This window comes from Harpia harpyja, chromosome 8 (genome assembly GCF_026419915.1).
Source record: "Harpia harpyja isolate bHarHar1 chromosome 8, bHarHar1 primary haplotype, whole genome shotgun sequence".
NCBI lineage: Eukaryota > Metazoa > Chordata > Aves > Accipitriformes > Accipitridae > Harpia > Harpia harpyja.
In genome coordinates, this window is record NC_068947.1 from 14,347,905 (window position 1) to 14,368,102 (window position 20,198).

The 20,198-nt window shown below is 39.2% G+C and overlaps 1 protein-coding gene across 7 annotated transcripts in view; it reads left to right on the forward strand.

The window, feature by feature from the left end:
- Window positions 1-20,198, forward strand: part of ERG (ETS transcription factor ERG) — a 156,456-nt gene that overhangs the window by 126,801 nt on the left and 9,457 nt on the right. For 6 of the 7 annotated variants that reach the window (XM_052794529.1, XM_052794528.1, XM_052794527.1 and 3 more), the window contains 7 exons: window positions 2,757-2,908; window positions 5,889-6,092; window positions 7,056-7,136; window positions 9,213-9,284; window positions 15,086-15,154; window positions 15,524-15,580; window positions 17,445-17,492. In XM_052794529.1, the coding sequence (XP_052650489.1) occupies window positions 2,757-2,908; window positions 5,889-6,092; window positions 7,056-7,136; window positions 9,213-9,284; window positions 15,086-15,154; window positions 15,524-15,580; window positions 17,445-17,492 (683 nt within the window). The remainder of the gene's footprint in view (window positions 1-2,756; window positions 2,909-5,888; window positions 6,093-7,055; window positions 7,137-9,212; window positions 9,285-15,085; window positions 15,155-15,523; window positions 15,581-17,444; window positions 17,493-20,198) is intronic. The other variant, XM_052794533.1, reaches the window with a different exon arrangement.

Here is a 20,198-nt window from a genome sequence, read left to right on the forward strand (position 1 = left end):
GATTTGCTGAACTGGGGATTTGCTTGTCCACCCAGTAAGCTAACGGGACAAAACCCTTGACCATCTGCTTCTGGAATTTAATGAAAAGTTATGACTTATTTATGATCTTCTTCCCCACCCCTGTCTGTTTATATTCAGATCAGAAAACCAGCTCAGAAGCCCTGTCAGATTGCCAAAAGCTGTGTGCTACTACTGGATCTTTCACATCATTTACTGTTCAGTGTTTACAAGAGTGTTTTTAATGCACGATTGCCCATAAAAGTGGTGTAGGCTAATACTGATGTGATATTTCACATCAGCAGCAAGACTTTAATGTCCCTATATCCCAAGTTCCTTTTCAGAGAAAAACAAAATAAGGTAACTGTGCCAGTTAGGCCAAAGGATGCTGCTAGCTCTCTGTTTCCCCAAAACATCCCTAAAAAGTCAGTGAATGGGCTAAATGGTTCTTTCTTTTGTCCTTGTAACATAACTGGCCTTGGGAGTCAGGGTGGGCATCTGCACAGGTACAAGGGCAGGAGTTGGATGATGTTTCCAAATATATGTGATTTAGTATGCAAACTCACTTATGCATATATGCCATTTGTATTTGTTAAAGGTAAACAGAAAAAGCCAAAGTTTTAGTCACAAGCAATCATCACAAAAGCTCTTTTTCAACATGTTTATGTCTGAAAGAAAAAGTTACTTTGTTTTGCTTAGCTCTGTTTACACAGAAATAAGCTGCATCCCAGAATTATATTTAGAGGTATGTAGTGGGATAGAAAAGTTAAGCCTGAGAGAATAATGCCCAAATATTTTGGTTCTGAGAGGAAAGGCTAAATTCACCACCACTCAATGACAGGCAAGACCATGTGCTGACTATATCTTGCCTTGTGGTTATTATTCAGTCCTGTGGCTGAAAAAGCAGTTGTAGGACCTTTACACAAGGCAGATTTTGTATGTAATATGTTACATGGCACCCAAGATATTTTATACCTGAAAAAGGTATGTGAAGCCAATGTTTCCCAGGCAACATTCAAGGCCCTGTTTCTTCTCCTAAAGAAGATGACAGTACCCATTGAATGGTTACTGTGATACATTTTATTTTTAAACTGAAAGCCATTAGCAGTTAATTTTTTTTAATATATACATTAACACAACATGGTAAAATTAGTAGTAACACTGCACAGAAAAAACCCTATATACTTAAAATGTACTTCTAGTATTTATTATGTATACTAAATCTTTTCGGCTTTCCAAGCGCTAGTTATTTTTTAAAACACACATGTGAGAATTATAACTGCATTAGTTCCTGATGCATGGTAGAGCTGAACAGTCAACTCAACTGAGTCACTTGGGCATTGGATAAAATACTTGCCACATCCTTTTGACATATGTTGAGCAGACAGTAGTCCAAACTGTATACTATTTTTCCTCTTTTGTCCTCAAAACAATAGCAAAACTCTTCTGGGAAAGCACCTGTATTCTGACCGCTGGTGGGCTTACAGTGACACTGCTGCCCAACACTTGCAGCAAGAGCTGGGATTTCTGAGCTGGGGAGAGCAAGAGGCCCTGGTGAAACACCTTCTTGAGGGGCAGGGAACACATCCTGAAACAAGCTTCCAGGAGTCTGGGTTTTGGAGGGTCTCTCGGTTCTCTGGACTGCAAATTAGTTGGTTTGCAAGGAACCAAAACGAAGCATCGCAACCTGACTTGCTGCTTGTTTAGTAAGACCATAGTACAGTTTCAGGAGTTAAATGGCAGAACTAAAAGAAAGTTGTTAGCAATGTAGTATCACTAAAGAAACCAAAACCCAACCAACACCCTCCTTCCCTTGCCAAACAGCCTCTTTACATTTAAAGGTATTCCCTGTGGCTCTGTTCTTTATTTTGATTTTTGTAACAATTTTTCTCTCTCTGATGAAACACGTTGTAGACATTAAATTAAGGGACAAATATGTCTGTGTCTGCCAGAAAGAAAACTGTGATGCAATTAAAATGCCATTAGGGAACCCCCTGTGGGATGTTAAACCTAAAGACTCTATTCAGAAAGCAAAGCCAAAATTAAAGAGGTGTCTGGTTGCAGATCCTCTGCAGATTTCCATTTCTTGACTACAGTACCATGGAGACTGTGCTAGTCAGGAGCTGAAAGGTTTTTCCAGTCATGCGTGTGGTATTTTGAATCATGGCTTTGGCAAATGTTCCTTTTCTGTAAGCCGTACGTAGAAGCGTGTCTACACTGCATGACATAAAGTGCAACTGAGTGTGGCCCACATGAAACAATGACAGCAGTGGAGATGGGAAGCTGTCCAAGCCTTGGAGAAGCCTTGTGCAATGCTTGGACAATGACAAATAGTGATAGTTTTCCCTCAGCAAATTTGCATTAAGTGCATCTCTGTGTTTGCTGAGTTGTCTGTGAGATGTTTGGAGAGAGAAGTGCAGCTACTTGCAGCCATCAGGCTTAGCAAGCTCATGAACAAGCCTCCATTCTAGCCCAGTCTCTGGAAATAAATTGTTAGTGGTTATATGTTTGGAGACATATAAGAGCATGATCCTTTGAAAATGAAAATAAATATATGGTCCATTGAGGCTGGTCATTTTTTCTGAGGCAACTGAACGAATCAGCAGAGTCGTTGGGTGGTAGGTACTGGGTTTTCCAGTGACAGCCCAACCCTGGTGCTCAAGTCTCATTTTTTTCCATTTCATTCAGCATTATTCTTTGCTGAGGATATTAGTAGGGACTGGAATAATAATAGAAGCACATCTCTCTTCTCTGTCTAGGAATTCTCCTGATGACTGCAGCGTGGCAAAAGGAGGGAAAATGGTTAGCGGCTCAGACAATGTTGGGATGAACTATGGAAACTACATGGAAGAGAAGCACGTTCCACCCCCAAATATGACTACCAATGAACGAAGAGTCATTGTGCCAGCAGGTTAGACCCTCTACACAAAAATTTCAAGCAAAAAAATGCATTTCTCCTAAGTCTACTAACATTATTTAAGAAGATGTGGAGAAAAGTGGCAATGTGATACAGGTGATCAGAAAGAAAAGAGCAGTAATTTCCCAGGGTTATTAAGAGAATGAGCTGAGAAATGTCATAGTGAAGCCACCTCCCCAACCTGTTCTTCCCATTTCAGCAGCAGAACTGGATGATTACAGGCACTCAGATCTTACCTGACTTCTCTAGCTCCTTTTGGAGTATTTCACCCTAAAGTGTGCAAAATGAAGAGCCACTTCCATTTCTTAACACCATGGACTAGCTGGGTGCAGAGTGTGTGGGAGAGAGAAGGGATCACTGTACCACATGATATCCCTGCAAATACCAAATGCACTCCAGCTCTCAACGTGCTAAAAACACAGTAGCTTCTGTGAAATAAAACAGTGCATGAAAAGCATTTATCTAGGTTATCCCCTGAGTTTGGGCAGTGTAAAACATTTTAATAAGCAAACTGACAACTCCACTGCAATGTAAGAGCACAATTGAGAAATTCTTGGTTAGTCTTGGCAAGCTTGGTTGTGGGATTCAGCAGTTAATTGAACAAGAAGGCATTCACTCCTGTGTGCCTTGTCCTCCAAACAAACCTCTGCTGGAAGGTTTGTTGCCTCAGTTTGCAAAATAATTAGCATGCCTATTTCTGAAGTCAAAGCATTAGACCATCATGACATATGTGGGTGTTCATAAACCACTGGATATACACAGCATAGACACAACACCTGCAACCTGCAAATAAAAGGGATTTGCTGCTAGTTCCTCTCCAGCAGAGATGTGCCTATCTGAAACATTTCTGCTACTGCTATGTTGCTTAATATTCTTACAGTTTTTCAGTTGCTAAGATATGCAAGAGTACTAACTGTGGCCAATTTTGCAAGCTGTGATTATTTCAGTTATTTGTCAAGATACGTGTGGACAAATATGTTGCAGTATCCTTTGCAATGGTATTGACAGTTCTATTCTGAAGACAGAAGAGTGATGCACTGAATAATGAAGTGTCCTGCCAACTGGAAGCAGACCACACTGAAATTCATGACATTTTAATGTTCTTCTAGAACATTTGTCTTCTTGGTGTTTGGCACTTTTTTTTAGTCTTTTAGTAACCCTTAGCGGGGTTAGCTCAGCAAGATCTTTATTTCTCCATGTATTCCTGGAGGTGTGTTTTGAGGTGGATTTGAGTGACATTCGTGGAACAAGATGGTCACAGTCACAGCCTTGCTATTTTGAGGTCCCTAGAAGAAATGTATGGGTAAAAGTCAGTTGGTTTTGTTTGACTGCCGCATAGGCAGTGTGCAGCTTGTGTGGCAATGTTTAGGAATAAAAAAAGCAAAATTCACATTTCCAGCTGTGGTAACTTTCTAGTTATCATAAATAAGAAACCTTTAAAAAATATAGGCATAATCAAAATGTTTTGGTAAACTTCCTGGTGTTTGGTTCTTTACTTCAAATCAAACTCAATGTATATGTTGGAGTTCTTTGCTGTAGGTGTGGGCAATCTCATCCAAACCCTAGGTTTACCACCAGACTTGCATCCCTCTAGTTTGCTACCTATTTCATACCAGATGGAGGGGTTCTTTTAAGTGTTTTTTGGTGCACTTCAGAGAACAGAGAAGCCCTCTGAAGCTCCAGAAGATTAAATATTCTGACTTGCAACGGCTTAAAATGCCAAGAGAAGCATCAGATAGCGGGAGGCTCTCATGAATGAAGGATTGGGAGTGAGCAACAGCATGACAGACTCTGAATAGTTCCTAGCCTATGGAAAGAGGACCCCACCTCTTTCAGACCAGCCTCAACAACAATCAAAAGAGAGGGAATGGCACTGAAGTTAAGCCACAGAAAAGCTATTTAGGCTGTCATTCGAGTCTCAGCCCTTCTACAGAGTTTCATGTGATGGATTACAGCTGTTTGACCTCTGTGTGCTCCATTCTTACTCTTCAGGATATCACAGAATCACAGAGTCATTTAGGTTGGAAGGCACAAACTCTCAAGGAGTTTGTTTCCCCTTGGCTTTAATCATTTCTCTGCAAAAAGTATACATTCTTCATGGTAGGAGCTGTCTTCCATTACGGGGATGTGCACTGCAGGTCCTTAGGGACCTTCATGTTGATGGGTGCTTACTGTAACTCAAGAATAGGGAAAAGTGGAATGGAAGAGAAATAGAAAAGGAGTAGTTTAGAGGCAAAAAAAGAAGTTTAATTTAAAATCAAGGATTCATTCAGAAACACAAGGTATTTAGCCTTATGTTTTGCTGAAGATCTAGACTAGTTCTTTTTTTTTTCCCCAGATGGTTTTGCCAATACTTCATGTAGTAAGTAAAAATCCACACAGGTGTAGCAATGTACACAGGTACAACACAGCAGTCTAGGAAAGAAAGTGTAGAATATTTTCATATGACCCACTAGTTTATGAAACAACTAGTGAAATCTCTGAATGCTTACTGAGCCTATGCCCAAGAAACAGTACTTCTGACGTGAGTGGAAATTTCACTTGAATAAAGTTACAAATTCAACAGAGAGCTTTGAAAATTTTTCAGATATAAGTCGTAGTGCTGTTAGTGGGCTCTCTTAGATACTCTTCTTAAAGAGTATTCTCTGCATGAGGGCAGGAGCCTATGTTAATCTCTGGATAATAATGCATAAAAATTACAAGACAAAAGAACTAAATGGGAGAAGGACTTCAACAGCAGAGGGTTTGTTGTTAATAATCAGAGCTCACAGCTCTTCCCTAATAGTTTTTCACAGGCAGTTATTCTCCTTTGCACTCAACAGGCCAAATTAATTCCTCATGTATCTCCAGCAGTCAGTAAACAGGGGATTAAGGGCTCTCACAGTTTGACTGTGGTGTACGTCTATTTTATACTGGTCCAGCACATCAACACTCTCCTCTCTCTGCCTAATTTTGTGCTTTGTGATACCACCAGATCCTACGTTATGGAGCACAGACCACGTACGCCAGTGGCTGGAATGGGCGGTGAAGGAGTATGGTCTCCCGGACGTAGACATCTTGTTGTTCCAGAACATCGATGGGAAGGAGCTGTGTAAAATGACCAAAGATGACTTCCAGAGACTCACCCCAAGCTACAATGCAGATATCCTCCTGTCACACCTACACTACCTCAGAGAGAGTAAGCTAGTTTTCTGTCATTATGGTTGTGGCTACAATCAAATCTGTGGTTGATATCAGTCTTAGATTTAATGATGTGGATACACTCAGCTGGGTTTTCAAATGTCTGTTGCAAATGTTGCTGTTCCTAAGAACATAGTAGGGAGCCTGATCCAAAGCCTTTTCAGTTTGATGGAAAGATTCCCATTAATTTCAGTTGGCTTTCACTCATGTTCATCAAAGAAAAGAGTTAGGGAATATTTCTACATGTCCATCTCAGAAAAAAACCAAATTGAAACCCAGCATATTCATCAGCATACTATAGGAAGAAAATCATATGGGATTCAGTGCTAATGTTTTTTCTGGTCACATACTCATTTCTTTCCATTTTAATGATGAGAATGCTAAACGAGAGTGCAAACATTGATTCATAAAGTGAATTCCAGGCATGATTATAAGGACTGACAGCAGTTTGCTCTATTCTGAATAGAATCATGAAGATTTCACTGAATTGCATAAAAGTTCTATAAACTCATGGAAAAAAGGAACAGTCCCTGAAGTCCAAATGCAAATTACTTGTAGTGCATGGCTAGCATTTCAAAGGGAAAGAAGGGACTAGTGAATTCCTGGCTTGAGGGCTTTCATCTAAGCTTGAGGAAATTTTGCAGGTTTGCCTCAGTTTAAAGAAGTTAAGGTAAATGTAGTTTTTAAAGAAAAAAGCAACAAGCATTGCAACACCAGTGCGGTGTAGTCTTCTCCACACGCACACTGTCAATAATCAGTCAGAAATATTATGCATTCATAATGTTGAATAAATGAATGCCCTAGTTTAAGCTGTAGCGCACATGCCTCCCTCCAAACTGCAGACTGAAACTGACTGTTGGTAGACTCACGTTCAAACAATCCTGTCAGGGGAAAATATGGTTTAAAAAGATAATTCACAATTTTTTTTCATTTTGGTGTTGCTTTTTGTTTTGTTTTGTAGCTCCTCTTCCACATTTGACTTCAGATGATGTTGATAAGGCCTTACAAAACTCTCCACGGTTAATGCATGCTAGAAACACAGGTAATGCTGGCACTGCTCCCATTGCTATAGGTCATCTTCGAAAAGCACAGGATTCCTTTTTATGGGTTGCTTGCTAAAAATGGAAATGGTAAATCAGGAGGGAGACAAGCGTATCCTCTCCTTGCTGTGTGTGTGAGTTTTATGCACAGACACACAGAAAAAAGGTGAGATCACGCAGGGCCAGATGGTGCGAAAATGGTCTCCTTACTGGTAATTTCTTTTGTCCTACAAGAAAATGGGGTCCCTGACACATGATAAGCTGCAGGCTTGGGGCCTTTGTTGCTGAGGACTTTTTTTCTCATTCTGTCTCATTGTACTGTCAGATCTACTCCACGGATCCCTAGAAGGTTGGTGGAGCTCCTAAGTGCTTCAGCGCTTGCCTAAGTGCTGTAGGCTCTGGTGAATGGGGACTGTGTCCCCTCCCATCCAGTATATATCATATAATTCAATAAAATTGCTATTTAGGCAGGTACCTCATCTCATTTGTCAGCTATATGGGACTTGAGCTGGAAACTCCACTAAGTTTGATGTTGTAATCTGCACTAAGTCTGATCTGAATGTAAAATACTTTTTGTTAATATTCACCCTTCTTTTAATTTGGCCCAGAATAGTATTGATTGTAGGTAGGAGAATGATACAATACATGCCTCAAAAGCATCTGTCTTTCAGGATGTGACTTAAAATATTTATGACAATAATTCAGAATAAATTTTATCTTGCTCTAGCAATTGTGCAACAGAGGATGGCATGGAATTGTACACATAGTATGGCATACGTACTGATTGAAGATGTTTGGAATATTGCATGATCATGCCTGAGGGTATTAGTTACCTACAGTGACCAGAAATAACAAGTCTTTATGAGAAATGAAAAAGATAATACAAAGGATAATGCAAAAGAAAAAAAAAAAGAAAACCTTGGATAGTGATGCCTCTCTCATATTTCATTTAGTTTTTCACTGTGGTAAATAACAGTGAGTTTCCTAGCAAAATTGACAGATTAGAAGATCTCTCCCTGAGACTAGATGTTTGCCACTTGACATAAAGTCCTATTGTGGGCTGTAGACCTACTGCAAACCCCACCAAAAGCAACAAAATTTTTTCCATTGACTTTGATGGGGTATGGAATAAGCCTTGAGCCCTTTTTAAAAATAGATGGACTCGATGGTCTTTTCCATTTCTGGCTTTCCAGACTCTAATTTGCCAAGCAGTTTCCACATACAGTTATCCAAGTGTTGTTCAGCAGTTCTATGTGTTATCTTTTTCTATATGTGTGCACTGACAATGATATTTTGAAATTCATTTCACCAAAATGAGATTGTCTGCATTTCTGTCATTGGGAGTGTGAATAATATCGTGCTGATCATCAGCATAAGGAAAATTAGTTGTTCTGTTGGCAGAAGAGCTTTGGAGTGGGATTTTCAAAGGACCCCGAAAGAGTTAGAAACAAATTCTTATTGAAGTCAGCAGTAATTGCAGAAATCCTTATGACCCTTTTCATATTCCTAGAGATGGTCATTGAAGTCTGTTGATGTAGTTAGAGCAATTTCAATGCCTAAGTGAGATACCGTTTTCTATATCAAGCTCAATATTTTTAATTTTTTCACTCTGTGAAGAGAATGAGATTTCTCAGGGTCTGACCCAAAGCCAACCAAAGTCTGTGAGAAGATTCCCACAGACACCAATAGGCTTTGGCCCAGGCCTACAGTCTCAGTTGAAATTATGAACCTGTTTGGGAAGTGCATGCACTAACGAAGAGAAGGCAAAGAAGTTTTATTTCAGAAGATATGAAACGACCTGCCCAGGTGGAGGTAATTGTGGTGAAGGTAGAAGGGATTTCCTGAACTTGACTGTCTCGTGCCTTGACATGGATTTTGCGCAGATTTTATCCAGTAATTTGAATGGATTTACACAGGTGCAAAGGCTATCAGAATTAACTTTTATATATAACAGTCCCAAGATAGAAATTAGTTACCTGTAATCTTCATTCAGACACACTACAAGAGGGAAAATAGTAGTGGACTTAGGAACTATGAAAATGAATCTTTAGGTGTTATGTCTTCTTCTTTCTCTTTAGGAGGTGCCACTTTTATTTTTCCAAATACATCAGTTTATCCAGAAGCAACACAAAGAATTACAACCAGGCCAGGTATGAACAATGACCATCTTTTGTATGCTGTGATCTTACTAATTTCATCTCTTGAAGTATCTCACTCTTTTTCTTCTTCAACTCTCTTTTCATAAATGTGAGGCTATATTTTGAATACACATACATATTATATACATATATTTTATATATATGTGTGTGTATGTATCGTGTAGAGTGAGATGATTAAATAGAGCAGTTTAGTAAGTCTGTTTCTTCCACATATCTCTGACTTTGAAGCAATGCTATCTACTGTTTAAAGCACCAGAGAATCAGAAGACCTGAGATTTATTCATTGGTTCTATTGCATTGTCCCAGCCCAGTCACTTTTCAATGTACTTCAGCTATCTGTCTGTAAAATAAGGCAAGAATACCCTCTTTTATAGTGCTATTTGAAGTATATTGGGAAAAACTACTCTAAAAATGCAGGATGCTTGTTTCTCCTGCTATCAACTTTTTATTTATGTTTGAGGCAAACAAACCCCACAACATCTGATTGTGAGTTTAAGAGACTAAATAAGTAAAATCAAAACATAAGGAAATTCTTACTGCTCAGAAGTTTGAAGCCCGTGAAAGTATTGTGAGTGTGCTGGCTTGTGAAAGGCTAAAGAGAATAATTAAAGAAGATGAGGACATTGCTATGAAGCTAAAAATTTTGTTTGTATCACCCTTCACCACTAAAGATGCTGGAAAAATGCCTAATCTGGACATTTGCTTTCCCAGTAATAAGTGCAGAGTACTGTGAGGCATCAAGAGGAGCTGCAGTAAAATACTAAATTTAAAGGAAATTCATTAGTGAGCCAGAGGCATGCATCGAAGTGTTCTGAAGGGACATACACTTGAATTGACTGAGCTCTTGTGGAAAGATACGTTCTCTCATTAAAAACAGAGGGGGTTTTTAGACAGCAAATATCTTATCTATCTTTTATCAATGCTTTAGGGTATAATCCAGGACAGTACATACAAGTAACTATTTTATATACACTTGTATACATGTATATATGCATGTCTGTAGATGTGTTAACTGATAATCAAAATAGATAGATAGGGAAACAGCTACCAGGCCATTATGTGATCAAATCCACCCTGCTAAGTTTCTAGGAGAACAAACTCTTCTGCTAGATTTATTTGTCTATAATAGTGAATAAAAAGGAAACCACTGATCCAATGCATATATTTGGCATTCGGCTTTCATAAGGCATTTACCAAAGTGCCCAACAACTATATACAATAAAAGTTAAATCAGCATATCATAAGAAACAGATCAAGAACTGGCTAATTAACCTGTTACCAAGATTAAATAATGGACATCTTAAGTCATGGGTGCTTTAGCATTCTCTGCAATGATCTATAATTATTAATAATTTGAAAAAGGACACAGTAAAATTTTGTATAAAACTTAGAGATGGCATGATTTTATCATTACTTAAAACCAGAGATTCCTCTAAAGGATTCCTGCATAGGCGCCCAGAAGTCTCATTAGAGAGAAACGAACTGGCAATATGTTAACAGCTGAAAATACAAGTTGATAAATGCAGTGTAAGACACAAGTTGTTTGCATGTCTTACTGATTTCAAATTAACCTTCTTCACTCATGAAAGAAGAACTTAACGTAGGCATCTTTATTTATGGCACAGTGAAAGACACTGCTCCAGTTGTTGGCCAAAGTGAAAAACAAAGTAAAAAAATGAAGAAACACAGTGGAGGATCATATGGGAAATCTGACTATACCATTCAATAAATCAGCAGTGTAGCCTTGTACAGAAAGCTGTGTGAATCATCCCTTATCAAAGAGGCTATTTGCAGAATTAGAAGGCGCTTAGAGCAAGCCATGGGAATATGGAAAATCTTTCGAGCATGTTGAAAGATATAAAAGTTTCAAATTGTTCAACTCAGGGTTTGGGATGAGGAAACATGATATAATTATCAAAATAAAGAGTGTCACAGAGTACCTGCTTAGTCTCAGTATTAGAAGAAAGGATATTAAAAAAAAAGTTAGACATTTTCATGAAACATTAAAGCAGACTGTGGCCCTTGTGATCACAGGTTATTGTAGCACCCAGGAGCTTTGAATGGCACAGAGGAATGTGGACGTGGATATGGATGAGAAGACAAAGCATAGCTATAGAAACAATTACCAGCTATGCAATGTAAAACTGAATGCCCCAAACTCTTAGTAGTTTCCAATGAAAATGAACATGTAACGTAAGACCAGAGGGACCTGGGTGTCCTGCAGGAAATAACCGTGCCAATTGAGAGGATTTCAGGCAAAGGCTAGAATGAGTCTGCTGTGAAAGAATACTATTTTATGGGTATGTTTCCAGTGGACTTGAACAAAAACTTGATTTTTTTTATCCCATGAGAAATTCGATGATTTCAATATTTGTTTTATCCTGACTTGTGATGGAAAAATAAAATACTAGTTTTCTCTGAAGTAGAAGGTTCTAAAAAAACACATATCAGACATAGTGGACTCCTTCATTTCAGCATTTTATCTAAATCACATTTACAATGACACTTACAAAACTAAATGCTTTATGTCAACATCTTCCTGTGTTTACACAATTACTTGTGGGAGTTGTATTTTGGACATAGGGTGTCTCTATTCTTCTGTGTAAACCCATGTATCCTAACTAAACATTTCCTACAACAAACTATCATGTGATTTTGAAAGTATTATTTTATTTTATCTTTTACAATTCAAAGTTGACAAACATCTTTAAAATCAGAATTTTCATTTGGAAAGAAAAAAGATTTTTTTGCACAAATTCAGTTTTCTCTCAAGAAACATTTTGTTGACTTATTCTGTGGTACTCCTTTTAGTTAAATGTCACATTTCAACTAGACGGCAAAGAAGCTTTTCCATAACAAAGCGTCCTTCATGTGAGAGCAATAGCAGACCCTGGGGACAATCACTTGATGACATGAAAAAGGTCAAAAATGGGGGGGGGGATAAATAATGTTAAATGGGAATTAGCCAAATCCTGGGGTGCAATTTTGGAGAAAGTAATTAAGCATTGCCATTGTTAAGGCACTACAATAGAAAATAGGAAATGTGCAGGGCTTGTAATGACCTGCAATGACAAAGGCGTATTTCTTCAGTCACCTTTACAACAGAACATGAGGTTTCAGCAAGCTGAAAGTAATACAATGAAGCTATCAGGAGCTCAGGAAGACCTAATATGGGTTTGTCTACATGTCTCATCAAACAGGAGCATTCCCATCAAAGATCTGTCCAAGATAAGGACATGCTGTACTAATATCTCATGAATAAGAACAGATTTGCTTATCTAGGATAGCAACATGTTTATCAAGGCACAATACTGAACTAAGAATGAAGTTGGAATTTTGTGCTATTTCAAGAAAGGCTGATAACTGGATTTTTCTTTTAATGGAGAGGGTGTAGTCGGAAAACCATCTTATGATGTGTTGAGTTAAAAGGCAAACCAGTTTTCTCACAGTACTAAATTTGTACCAAATATATTTCAAGGTTGCAAGTGTCACTGAGTACAAGCACACAGCATCACACAGCCCTCAGTGTACAGGTGTCTAATAATTTGGAGACACACAAATAGGAGAGAGAGGCAAAGGAGGGGAGAGGAGAGGAGAGGAGAGGAGAGATGAGATTGTGGGAGGAGTTGCACAGCCTAATGACAAGCACATACCTTCTATGTGATCTTTCTCCCCTATTTGTAGTCTTTCTGGGCACGGAATGGAAGAACTGGGGAAAAATTAGGTTCCTTATGTCACCAGAATTTCCCTGGCAAGGCTGCCATGGAGGTAGAGAACTGGCCAGGCAAGGCAGGACTGGACAAGATACATGCAAGCAGCCCATGGCTGAGCCCTGTCCCCCCTCTGTACAGACAGAACTCAGAACCCCCTGGAAACATGACCAGAGTCCTTCTGATTTTTTTTGCCAGATGATAAAGTCCTCAGGCCATGAGGTGTTTCTAACTACAACAGTTAATAGTGTTGATCTCAACCTAGTTAGGACATCTGCATGTTACAGATTCACCTGCACACCAGTTTTCTGCTCAGAGATGAGCACTTGTACAATTCACGTTATTTTCTCCGAGTTTCTGAAGGACAAGACTGTGGAATGGTTCTCAAGAAATCAGGGATAGAAGATCACAAGTTATTCAAATACAATACAAAGATAAATTGCATATCTCAGCAAAAATCAAAGGTTTTGAAGTGTAAGATTCTGCGAGACAACAGTGCTGGTAGTGCCAGTCTGCTCCTCAAGCCAAACAGACTAAATAAATTATGGGCAATTTGGATGTGAATTTCACATTACACTTTATTTCCATTCGATACTTCTGCTCATAGTGCTTGGAAATTGGCAGAGATACATCTGTTTTGCACAGAGACAATCTGTGACTGTTTCTTTAATTCCTAACTGGTTTCATTTCCAAACATCATTTTTAAAATAATGCACAAGCACTGTTAAGAATCAAATCATCCACATCAACTTAGTTCACCCAGGTGGGTACTGCTATGTTCCTGAGATCGTGGGCAAGATAAGTGTCTGATTTGGACAGCAATTTTAGCTAATGTGTTAAAGCCAGCCATAGAAAAGCACAGGCAACTGCAAAAGATTTCAAAGGGTAAACCAAACATTTGAATTTGCTACATATACTTTATGAAGAAAGCTTTTATGTTTTAGTTTCTTTATTTTTATATGCTAAAGCATTTAAATGAAATAGAAGTAATGACTAAATGAAAGAAAAGGCAAATGAAAATTTAGATACATAAAGTTAAGGAGCTTGTCCCAAGAAGCAGAAAGGAATATTTAAATAGATAAAGCAGGAAAAAAAGCTATCTACTTTTTGGAAGAGATATAACATGTATACATATATATCTTTAATATTTAAGCGTGTTCACTGCTTTCACATGTTAATGTTTCTAAAGATCTGTGAGGATCCTGGGGTGTGGAAAAATTATTAATAATTTGAAATTACTAGTAGAACAGAAACAAGTGAGATTGGCAAAGTGCAGCAATCAATTATCCCAAAAGGTTGGATTCTGAACTATGGAGAGTGAGACCAGAGCGTGCATCTGAGGAAGAGAGCGTTTGCAAGCATGAGGAATAATATCACAGGGAGATCATAATAAAGTGCGTGATGGCAATGAGAGCTAGTGCAAATGTAAACATACAGCAGTGGTTTAGAGGAATCTCCAACAGACAAAATCAAGACTTTATTGTCTCACATATTTCTGCCTATGACCAGGTGGCAGAAGAGGGAACTCTCAAACTCAACCTATAAGGTTTGATTAATCTCAAAGGATGACGGCGACAGACTAGCAGAGAATGGCACATTAAATCAACTAAACCCTATCTTCTTAAAAGAAAATACTGTTACATGCTGAGATTGGGAGGGAGTGGTACACACTTTATGCTTAATCTGAGCTCTGACCTCTTGGGGGACTTTTCCTGCAAGACTCTAGCATAAATTGTCCATGATGTGCAGTGTGTATCATTCCTTGGTGTTCTGGGCTGAGGAAGAGGACCAAACGGAGTACTCTGAGCCTTTGGAAATGATGGACTCTATAGTGTATTTGTACCAGCTATTTCAGTGCAGTTTGGACATCTAACAAGAATAAGCACCTCTAAAGAGAAATGCAGAGGGCAATGTGGTACTATTACTTTTAGAGACAATGAAGATGATAAAGGTTTTAACAAGGAATATCCTTCTTATTTCAGTAATTTTTTCCAAGCCAGCGAGTCCCTTAGAAATGTGCCCCTTGTGGACATAAACACTTTATGCCATATCTGCATGAATCGGTGTATTTTTCCTTTGCAGATCTGCCTTATGAGCAAGCCAGGAGATCAGCATGGACGAGTCACACCCACCCCAGTCCTCAGTCAAAAGGTAAAAGCATCTGCGTATGTTTAGCCTGTGGGCCTAATGCACATCTGATGCAACCTGCATAGACTCTGAAGTGAACTGATAGGAGCTACCTCAACATTCAGCTCTGGAGGATTCTTACCTGTGCCTTGGCTGGAAAGCCTGTTAGCTGTGTGTAGGCAATACTGGGTGGAGTCACTGGGGCAGCCACATCCTTACATGAACTCAGGCTTCATCAAGTCCATGACCATATATGTAGTCTTATAAAGCTAAATCCTACTGTGACCGTCATTGAGTGGTGAGCAGCAGGAGTCCCAGGCCTGTGATCTATCACAGGTTTGGTGACCAACTTCCAAACTGGAAAAATAACTACATGGGTTTTTCTGTTTTCAGCTACTCAGCCATCATCCTCAACAGTTCCCAAAACAGAAGACCAGCGTCCTCAGTTAGGTGGGTGTCATTTTGTTTGAATTATGCCTGGGTGTTATGGGGTTTGTTGAATATGATGAGAAGGACAGCTCTCACCCAGCAACCAGAAGCAAATTGCAACATCTAATTGAGACCACTAATGAGATCTCCAGCTGGTGACTACTAAATCCCCAGACGTGTATGAGCTGGTTCTACAGCTGGATCTGAGACGAAGGCTCCCATGGCCACTCAAAATTGCTTTTAATAATGTTTAATGGCAGTGATGACCTTGCAGAGTGAAAAAGCTGTTAAACAAAGTGCCTACATACAGTTTAGGTACAAAGGTGGAAGGTAAGGATGTCAGAAGACCATGTACTCCACAGTAGTTGAAACGCTAGCAGTTAGAAAATGGGCATGGGGCAAAGAAATGAAAATGGATTACAGGGTACAGAAACCTATTTGAATTTGGATCCTGAAATTAAACAGGAAAATTAGAAGGATTCTCAGTCTGTTGGGAAACTGAGGAGAAGGTAGAAGTTTATGAGTTTGTAGACTAGTGGTTTTGCAAAATGGGTGCATTTTGTGCTTTCAGAGCAGCTAATCCATGAGGTAGGACCTAATCCCTTATTTTGCATTCGACTGTGTTTTGGACAGGTAGCTAGAAAGCACTACAGAGATTCTGAGTTAGTTATGGCTTTTGTTAACAGGAAAAGGGTAGAAGTAGGAAATAAAAGAGATTTGGAGGATATTCTTAGCTCAGAAGACTCTGAGCCTGTTTTTATCACATGGATTTCAAATCATTATTCTGTTTTTTGTTATAGCTAAATAAGACTGTGCACATGACTACATCTCATTAACTCATACACATGCTGCCTGGGAAGTATTATACTGCTTTTTGCCCAAATAGTGTTTTATCTAATCTGGCCTTCCAACCATGAGAATCTTTCAAGAAATATACTGCTGATTTATGTAAGTCCTTAGGACCATTTAATGGCTGTGTATGAGCTGCACAGATTATTTAAATGTATAAGGAATGTAACCTGATTATCTTCTTGGCTGTAAAACTGGCGGCCATTTGAGAGCAGCTGTCCGGAGACGAGGCAGTCCAGTGACAGGGTCATTCGGCGAAGGGCGAGGGGCTGTGCTTGCAGCCCATCACTTTGGCTTTTGTACTTCTGTCACAGCCTTCCCTTTTTCCTGCTGTATTTCAATTGAGGCCAAAATAAGTTTTCATTTTCAGAGGGAATCCCTTGAGGAAAACATTGAGATACTACGGACATTGTGTGGCTGACACAGGCTCTTCTGAAAACCCTAGTTGCAAAATTAATACAGGGGATCCCTCACTGGACTTCAGTGACAAAGAATCGACCCAGCCACATTGCCTGGGTTCAGCCATGCACTCTCAGCCCTCTTCTGGAGACTCTTCTGGCACAGAAAGTGTTAGCAGTGGTGCACAAAAACCAAAGGTGGCCTTAGGAGAAAAAAGGCTGCTGTCCTTTGCAGAGGGGACTCTCACCCCATTACCTGTGTGTGCCTGTGAGCCCTGACATACTACAATGGTCAATAGTACCAAAAGATGCCTCTGTGTGTGTGTGTATGTGTACTTATTTAAGTAGGAAACAGAATACTTCTGGGACAAATTTACAGTGTGTCTGAATATATGCTTGTGCACACTAGTACAGTACAAAAGGCAAATGTGTATCCTTGCAATTGTTCACTTCCACACCCAGTTTTAAGGGAAGACATGTAAATGTTGTGATGCAGAGAAAGGAACTGCTTTCCCCAGTGTTGGACCTGCTGTCCCATCAGGCAGTATACACTGCCCCTTACTAGCTTAAAAAATACCACCTAAAATATTTGACATCATTGTTATATGATTTTAAATCTTTCTTTCACAATTTTGTAGATCCATATCAGATTCTTGGACCAACCAGCAGCCGACTTGCAAATCCAGGTAAGAAGGGAATTTGCTGATTCAGGAGGATTTCTTTTCACTGCTAGTGTCCCCACTTCAGGTTTAAGGCCAGACCTGGAAGGTGATGTGACCGATTTTACCACTGTTCAATATGTCTCAGTGGCAGCTGGTGATGCCCAGCGTGTTGCAGGATTAAGTTTCTAAATTACACAAGGCTGGGACTGAGGTTACAGATTAAGACACATACACTCATGTATCTTAATGTAGGTGTCTACATATAAGCTAGGTGTCTCATTTCCCATGATATTCATTGGAGACGTAGTTAATATAGCTCTCCGTAGAGAGCTATTCAAATCATCCTAGAATAGATGGTTACATTCAGTCAAATACCTCATCAGAGGTATTTGAACTCCTCATATCAATAGGAGTTCCCTTCAGTTGCCTAAACATCGGGATTTTGTTAAGTGCTGTAAGATACCCCATATGGCCTCCAGGTACCCCTCCAGAAGGGCATGAGTCTCTTACCGATCTGCGTCATATGTGTCCCAGAATCTGTTAATCCACACTACAATGCCATACTGACCTTGACAAATACAAAATTTTGGCATGAATAACTCAAACCAGCAAAAATACATAGGGAAAAATCAGGAAAGCATAATCTGTTTGCAAAGAATAATTGGGTTAAACACTTCAAAAATGTTCTTCCACTTTAAGAAGGCAGCAATGGGGTGCATTGTGGACAGGGGCTTATAGCATAGTTTAGCTAAAGACGAGGAACCTTCTTGGTGAGTTAATAACACTGATTGTGAACTGTGCAGATTTCACTGTTGCTGCTCTGAGTCTGCAGGACACACTGTGGCCATACACCACCATAATCAACATCATAATCTGCCACAATGGATTAACATTGTACGTGCCACTTCCTATTTCCCTTGCTTTAACAGCCACAGGGCACAGTGTTCCTTGTTCCACATTGCAAGTCTCCTCAACCCCCAGTAACAGTGTTTCTTCTTACAATGATTGTATGGCTTTTCAAGGCATGAAATTGCCAAAAAACTGATCCATTTCCTTTCACTTTATCCCAAGTGACATCAGGCACAGTTCTAGACTAGCTTACTTTCTAAACAGTTTTGCATGGCATAAGAAAGCAATTAAGTAAGTATTAAGAATAGGATTTTCCAATTGGCCTAAGGCAGTGGGTTTCCAGGTGACACTGATCTTAACTGGAAGTGGGGGCCTACCTCCCTTTAATTTGTTCGTAAAGCCCAGGTTTTACAATTGTGTCAAGCATCGATTTGGTAGACTTCATTACTGTGGAAGACACTCACATGGTCTGGACTGGGATACTTTTTTAACAGTTGGATACGGAATTCCTACACACCATCATTCCTGTGCTTTAACATGTTTTGTGTGTTTATAAATTGGTGGAATTACTCTCTCATTAGAAGGAAATTGACAGCAACCGTTTATTTTCATAGGACTATATATTACATTTGGAAGGCAAGTGTTTATGTTAGAACATATGTTGGATTGCTTATTCAAAAATTTGTGTTTTGTCCAGTGCTGAACTGTTTATTGATTTTCAAAGGCTAATCCTCTTGTTATGTTTCATGTACTAAAACTTGCATGCCTTGCTCATACCATGGATTCTTTTGTTTGTTTGTTTACTTAATGCATGTTAATGGAACAGAAGAAATTCATTAAGGACAGTTTAGATAAATATCATTTAAACGAATATGGGTTTCAGTTGCACTGAAGTATAAACTGCTAATGGATTTCAGATGCGACTCTAGCTTGATATTATAATTCGCTACTATAAGCTTTCTAAAGAAAAGCTTGTTTATTATACCCACATATCTGGTTTGAAAAAAAAAAAGAAACCCAAATGATTCCTGGTCAGAGATGTACTTAGAAGTTAGCACATACAAGCTGGTTGGCAAATTCTGCTGACATTGTGCTTGTGAAACAGATTGCCTTGCAAGCTGCTTCAGCTGTATTTTGCATCATTTCAGTGCTGCTTTATTAAGAAATGCTAAGCTTTTAACATGAATATCAGTGGCAAGGCCCTTTGAAATCTACTTTCAATTGCCTAAAATGGACAAATTTTGTTCCTATAACTCTGGGCAACACACTTCTGCAAAGTTGACAGCAGATTAATTTATTTTCTCTTTAAGATGAAATTGGCAGAGGAGTGCAAAAAACCACCAACAACGTTTTAAGTCTTAACTTCAATAATCATTTAAACTCGTTTGACACAGAACGATGACAAGAATGTATTCTATGGACCTTTTCACTGGTCTTGCAAATGTTTTGCCCTATGGTTGTATGCAGTGCAACAGCAAGCTAATAAGTTTCCGTTCTGCATTTCCCCAGATGCTGCAAATGGATGATATGGTTTGGCAGAAGCCCAGCTTTCTCTAAACTTCTCCATTTTGTGTAGGCTTAATCCATAGCAGAGAACATTTAGTTGCAACATAATGCTGTGAGAACAAGCAAAATGTTACGCAAGTGAAAGCTGTTTGTCCTGAACTTTAGAGATTAGTTTCCTAAATGAGCGCTGTATTATTTCCCCACCAATTGTCTACACTGAACGACATTAGGTAACTATTAAATCTCCGTGTAATGGCATTCTGCCACTCAGATGAAGGAAAACATGACACATTACCATTATCTCTGCTCTTTAGGATTTCATGAGACAGCGCTGGGAGAAAGGGGACTAGTTAAGAGTAAGAAGTAGGAACCGAC